General features: G+C 41.6%; 1 protein-coding gene across 1 annotated transcript; it reads left to right on the top strand.

The window, feature by feature from the left end:
* Window positions 1–2116: 2116 nt before the first annotated feature.
* LOC307235685 (neuronal acetylcholine receptor subunit non-alpha-2-like) lies at window positions 2117–6560 on the top strand (the record flags this gene model as incomplete). The annotated part of the gene is made up of 5 exons (XM_080007853.1): window positions 2117–2263; window positions 4063–4107; window positions 4971–5080; window positions 5241–6153; window positions 6396–6560. Exons 1-5 carry the CDS (start codon window positions 2141–2143, stop codon window positions 6558–6560), a joined length of 1356 nt encoding a protein of 451 aa, XP_079863979.1. The 5' UTR covers window positions 2117–2140.
* Window positions 6561–7168: the final 608 nt, after the last annotated feature.

Genomic DNA, 7168 nt, shown 5'->3' with positions numbered 1-7168 from the left:
ATTAGATAGATAGACAGATAGACAGATAGATAGACAGATAGACAGATAGACTGATAGATAGACAGATAGATAGATAGATAGATAGATAGACAGATAGACAGATAGATAGATAGATAGATAGATAGATAGATAGATAGATAGACAGATAGACAGATAGATAGATAGATAGACAGATAGACAGATAGATAGATAGATAGATAGATAGATAGATAGATAGATAGATAGACAGATAGACAGATAGATAGACAGATAGATAGATAGATAGATAGATAGATAGATAGACAGATAGACAGATAGATAGATAGATAGATAGATAGATAGATAGATAGATAGATAGATAGATAGACAGATAGATAGATAGATAGATAGATAGATAGATAGATAGACAGATAGATAGATAGATAGACAGACATTTAACACTGTCAAAAATAGGAAATTGTGCAAGTTGGCATAGGGTGGAGCAGGGTAGAAAAACTAAATAGTTATAACAATACATTGTATTCTCTGCACTCCAAATTACAAGTTCTCACTTCGGGGATATATTAATGGCAGGTTTTCACAACAAGTTTCCGTCCGTCGTGGTCATATCTTATTATCGGTTTCTAGAGTGCGCGTTCATGTTGCTCCTATTTCTGCCCGCCGGGGTCGCGCACCAGATATATCGGATGTCGCTGCAACCTCTGCCCGTTGTCTGTCATGATACAGTATATTTAGAAGGCGTCGGACAATAGATAGAGTCGATGTTTGGCAGGATTTGATCAGCTCTCAAAAGTGATTTATTTCTTGGAAACATTCACAAAAGGCACATTTCCTCTTAATAATAATGAGAGAAATGTAGGGGCAGGGAAATGATATATTGAGATGTATTTATTTTACAAAATATAGTCAATATAGTCAACCTAATTAATTGTAATGGATCTTTTGTTGTTGTTGTTGTTGTTATGAGATTTACACTCTTTATTAACAAAGTGTAAATTAAATGTTAAACCACACTACATTTTATTATAGGCAGATGCCCCGCAAAGTTTGGACACTCCCTGCTGCAGGGGACTATTGATTTTTTTATCCAATGTTGCTGTGCCAGACAAAGGCTTGGCCATAAGGTACAGTAAGTGATCTTTGTGAAGGTCACCCGTCAAAGCACAAGCACATGGTCTGGCATTTGACATCTCTGCGACTGATCCTAGTCGTCTGGATTACGGGCCCTGACCTCTGAGACTCGCACTGCCTGAGGCTGACTGATGTCTTGACTTCTCAGTCGTGGGCCAGTCTGTCTGTCACCCATAACTCCCCCCCACTCCAAGTGCGACTAGCATTTTATTTTACAGCAGTTCCTATACTCTCTGGCCTAATGATTTACTGAATTTCAATGGAATTCATCTTTTGCCTAAAGACTATACAAACTAAAACCATACAACCGCATTGACTTTGCATGAGACTTTAAGGGGATAAGGTGATATTTTTTTCGGCTGCCTGTTTAGTTCAGAGTTGTCTATTTGTTATGATTCATTTATTTATTTATTTATTTTTTGCAACACATGGTCTTCATCGCCACTTGAATTAGTTGGTATACAATTTATTTGATTATATCAACGCATGCATCAGTCGTGATGACATAAGTGATAGTGAGAGAGAACCAAGGTACTGCACGCCTCGATTTGTCCGCCATTTGTCTCGATTTGTCGTCTACCTTTATCTGGCATCTCCCTCCCTTTTTTCATGTATATATACGAGGTGTTAAAAAGGAGAGACATAGTGCAATGTGTTAACCCGTAAAGCTTAATGCAAGTGAAACCTTCCCCGAACGGTCCACCTTCCTCTTACGCCCCCAGCCCGAGATGTTCGCTGCATATTTAAAGGTGATTTAAGCCTAAGCACATGGGTTTTAATTTGCAACCTGCTTCATTTGTTTTCTTGCCACCTGCTTGTATTGTCTCCAAAAGTGAAAGTAGACAACACACACCCGGCATCGCTGAACAGGAATAAAGGGATTGAGGAAACTGGATAATGAGGCTGCAGTCTCCTGTGGTGGTGTCAGTTATTGCTCCTCAGCGTTGGGGACAACAAACAGCACTAAATCGTTTGCCTGCCCCTCTGTCTCTCTCTCCCAGCGCCAGCCGAGTTTGTGTCACTGGCTGAGATGGAGGACACTCTGCTCAGGAACCTCTTCCAGGGATACCAGCGCTGGGTGCGGCCCAGCCAGAGTTCCAACGACACCGTCAGAGTGCGCTTTGGTCTCAAGATTTCGCAACTGGTCGACGTGGTGAGGCCAACACCGCACTTGCACCGACATATTTGTGCTTGTTGATGTTATGAAGTGTCCACATGTACAATGCATTAACACTTTCCATATACCTTCATGCTCTTGTTGCACTTTTCTTTGTAAAGGGCATCCAATAAACAGCTAAGAACAGTATGTTATAATACTTGAATTGAATGCCCTTTTGTCAGTCATAATCAAATGAGAATAAGGAGAGTTAGGATTTTTGCTGATGGAGAACACCGCTGTCCGTGGTCCTGAAACTAACCAAACCACCGCTGAGCTTCAGTGGGCTTAACATGGTGGCCTTAAGCCCACGGTGAGGAGCTATCCAGAGAGCTGGGACAGATCCGGAATATTTCATATATAACCTGCCACAATCCCCCACTCCTGGTGCCTTAAATATTTCAAGACATGGCTATGATAGTTAGAGACGATTTAGGCGTTTGTGAAAGCGGCATTGTGAATGCTAATGGAACGTCCACTCCTACTTGCTTGAAATATTAATCTAAACTAGTTTACGCAAGAAGGGATTTAATCATTTGTAGGACTATCCACTGCTTCGAGGAATGAAAAACATAATTGGATTGATCAAAATGGATGATAAATTCGACTGAAGGTGAAAAGACCCTGTTCACTCACTCAAGTTCAAAATGTAATGTGCTTAATTAACTTGAGTTGTCTGGATGATGTATGTATTTGTTTGTGATATCCTGGACATTAACATTTCAATCAAGATAGATTTTTATTTAAAGCTAAAAACCAAAAATAATAAAAGTAATGTTTTGTTCAATCGTTGCACAAATTGACTATGATATAGCAGCGGGGGTCAACTGTTCAATGCCCGTCGATCCACTGTTTCCTCGATGGCCGCTGAGATTTTAAGATCTCAAAACAAACCCGGTCTGGACTCTATGTTGAGGAGGACACGCCCCATGAATCCCCACCCCATGAACTACGCAGTTTACATCCTCGAACTGGTTTCATTTTGGTTTTCTGAAGCAGGGATGAACATTTATCTAGCAAAGGACCAGTAGCCTTACATTTGGCAATGTTGCTGTAATTTCTATGGCGATTTTTTTTTGTTATCTGTCCAGTATCATTCATTGTGCCTTTTATTATTATTATTATTATTATTATTATTATTATGTTATAATTTTATTTTTATTTCTTTATTGGGCCAATGTAAACATTTTATTTTGTGTCTTAGTGTATGTTCATGAACAGGGGTGAATAGAGAAGGTAAAATACAAGGAAAACTGTACTAGAAAGGAGCAAGTAGAAGAGAGAAAGACATGAGACCTAACGAGAGCGCTAGAGAGAGAGTGGAGTACATATCTCCCTCGAGTCCCTTCATGGCAGATTCAAGGCTTTATATTAGATTATGCTTCATCTGCCTTTATGCTGCCTCTGCTCTGTGTGATCATCAGGACATCTGACTCAGTATGGCAGCTGGTCTGGATGCATCCTGTATGTCCGTCTGTCTGTATGCACACTTTCACTATTGATTATCATCTTTATTTAATTCCGTCATTCTGACCCTAATTCTAATTGTACCCAAGCACCATAAACCCAAATTTTGGGTTGTCTGTCTTCCTTTTTTGCAATGTATGTTAATTCATTACAGCTCAGCATGAGGCAGACTGAATACACAACACAGGATAACATCATTGACATTTCCAAGCAAACTCTTGTTTTTTAATCTTAGTTTATTGATTCTCATCCTTTTCCCTCTAAATGATTCTTTGTTCAACATTTTAAACTCTGTGGGTGGTTTTTCTTCTCTCTCTTTGGTGGCTTAGGACGAGAAGAACCAGTTAATGACGACTAACGTTTGGCTGTGGCAGGTAAGAAATCATGGGGTACTTGCCTGATTTCAGACAGAACCGCAAACTCGTTACAAGTACAGTCATTGGTTCCTTTGATCGATTTAGAACAGCCTCGGTAGCAGCGTCTATCTTGTCGGTCGCCGTTGTCGTTATTACTCCTCCTTAGTTTTGGGCGGGGCACGTTAGTCCCCCCGTGGCACTCATTGGAGCGCTCATTTTTCAACCGGGAAACCGCTGTTTAAAGTCATGATGCCAAACCAGAAGAATCAGTCAACTCGGTGGAGTGGGCGGATTCAAAGGTCTGGAACCAGGCAAATATGGCACCTGCACAAGGTTGAATTTCATCAAAGGGGGTCGATAAGAAGCAGGCCCTAACGTTTTCTTAATGGATAGTCAATACGGTTATTTGCCTTTCCTGAAGTTTATTTGGTTTATCTAACTTGACATGAAATCGAGAGAGGGTATGGCCAAAACAAGCTACGCGTGACTCCTTGAAACGATCAATAAGGCATTCGTAATTGCAGAAATATTTGGTGCACAGAACCATATGCAATTAAGTACAAAATGTAATGGCTCAGTGGCTAAAATAGCCAGACCGACAGTTCTATTCTGTTGGACTAGGATTTAAAATCTTATTTCTAAAGCTGGAATTATGACTGACAAGGTATATAGCAATAATATTATATCTTCTGATAATAAATGTAAGTAAATTTTAAATATTTTCTGTGGTATATAACCACATAAAGTCTTCTTCTCCAAATGGAATAGATAGAATAGAATAATTACCCATAATATTCATATATCCATAATTATCCAAGTCAGTACTGTAGGGACCTAATATTCTATTGATTTGGAATTCTGTTTGCACTACGTATAAGTAGGAGTGGATTGATTTCAAGTTGCGATGGAACCCTGAGGACTACGGCGGGATCACCTCCATCAGAGTTCCCTCCGAGACCATCTGGCTGCCAGACATCGTCCTCTACGAGAAGTAAGCTGTGATGTGCCATAAACCGACGTCTGACGATTGTGTCCTGTAAAATCAAAATCGTACAACCGGCAACACTTGCTATTGGAATTCACACTGCACGGGCTGAGAGGGAAGTGAGGAAGTAGGCAGTGGGTTGAAAGTTTTTTTTCTCCCCCTGCAGTGCTGACGGTCGATTTGAAGGCTCCCTGATGACCAAAGCCATCGTCAAATACAATGGAGCCATCACCTGGACGCCGCCTGCCAGCTACAAATCTGCCTGCACCATGGACGTCACCTTCTTCCCCTTCGACCGCCAAAACTGCTCCATGAAGTTTGGCTCCTGGACGTACGACGGAAACATGGTGGACCTGGTTCTGATGGACTACCAGGTGGACCGCAAGGACTTCTTTGACAACGGGGAGTGGGAGATCCTCAGTGCCACCGGTGCCAGGGGAAACCGGAAGGATGGCCTGTACTCCTATCCCTTCATCACGTACTCCTTCATCCTGAAGCGGTTGCCGCTGTTCTACACGCTCTTCCTCATCATCCCCTGCCTGGGCTTGTCCTTCCTGACGGTCCTGGTGTTTTACCTGCCGTCGGACGAGGGCGAGAAGCTGTCGCTCTCCACCTCCGTCCTGGTGTCGCTGACCGTGTTCCTCCTGGTCATCGAGGAGATCATCCCGTCCTCCTCCAAGGTCATTCCCCTCATAGGGGAGTACCTGCTCTTCATCATGATCTTCGTCACGCTCTCCATCATCGTCACCGTCTTCGTCATCAACGTGCACCACCGCACCTCGGCCACCTACCACCCCATGTCACCGTGGGTGCGCACCCTCTTCCTCCAGAAACTGCCAAGGATGCTGTGCATGCGCGGGCACACCGACCGCTACCACTACCCGGAGCTGGCGCCCGAAAGCCCCGAGCTGAAGCCCCGCTCTGGGGGCCGTAGAGGCCAGAGAGGGGGCAGTGGGGCCCACGGACATGGCACCTCGGAGGGGAAGGAAGACGAGGCCTGGGCGACCATGTTGGAGAAGGCAACCAACTCCGTTCGCTACATCAGCAGACACATCCGCAAAGAGCACTTCATCCGAGAGGTGTGTCGATTATGGGTTAATGGGTTTGTTATTGCAATTGGGATAATATTAGATATCACAAATATTTTTAAAAAATCTTTATGAAGAGGAAAAATGAATATATTTTGGATAGAGAACACATGGATGTAGCCAAATTTATTAAATACTGTATGCACATTTTGAGATTGACTGTATGGTAGCAGTCAACCTGTATGGTCTATATTATTATCATAGGCTTGATAGAGGGGATTTCTTTCTTTCAGGTGGTGCAAGACTGGAAGTTTGTGGCGCAGGTTTTGGACAGGATCTTCCTGTGGGCCTTCCTAACTGTGTCAATACTGGGCACCATCCTCATCTTCACCCCAGCTCTGCACATGTTTCTCAAAGTCCCTCCTCCAACCGCAACCGAAGAGCCGCCCTCAAACTAGAAACCACACATCGAGCGCCGCCGCTCAACCCGCAAGTAATGATTCACATTCAAGACCGATATATAACTCTACTCCAGTCACTCAGGAAAACAAACTGCAGCTCTGAAGAAAAAACAACAACTTTAGAAGCCATTTTCCATGGACGATTTTTAGTTATTTATGTGTCCTTCAGCAAAATTGTGTTATTAAATCTGACAAGCAGTTATTTGGTTTTCCAACAGTATAAATCCCAGATGGTAAATAAACCCGGACTAAAACGGAAAATAAGATATTAATGTTTGCACTTAAATACTATAATAATACAATAATAATAGAATTTAATAATATACATATATAAATAATCATAATATAATATATAAATAATATTATATAATAACTATATATATATATACACAATTCTTATTATATATTATAAATTATTAATATAATTATATAATTCAATAATAATATTATATAATAATACTATCTTGAGAAAACGTTGCTGTTAGTTGTTCTGTAGATATACTGCACCAATAAACACTCCTTTGAAAGCACAAAATAAGCCATATTCAAGTAGCATAACATAAGTAAACTTGTTATTGTCATCGAAGCAGCACCCAGGTAACTTA

The sequence above is a fragment of the Zeus faber genome (assembly GCF_960531495.2).
Source record: "Zeus faber genome assembly, chromosome: 10".
Taxonomy (NCBI): domain Eukaryota; kingdom Metazoa; phylum Chordata; class Actinopteri; order Zeiformes; family Zeidae; genus Zeus; species Zeus faber.
Note: the sequence above shows the minus strand (reverse complement) of the source record. Positions and strands in the feature narration are given on the sequence as shown.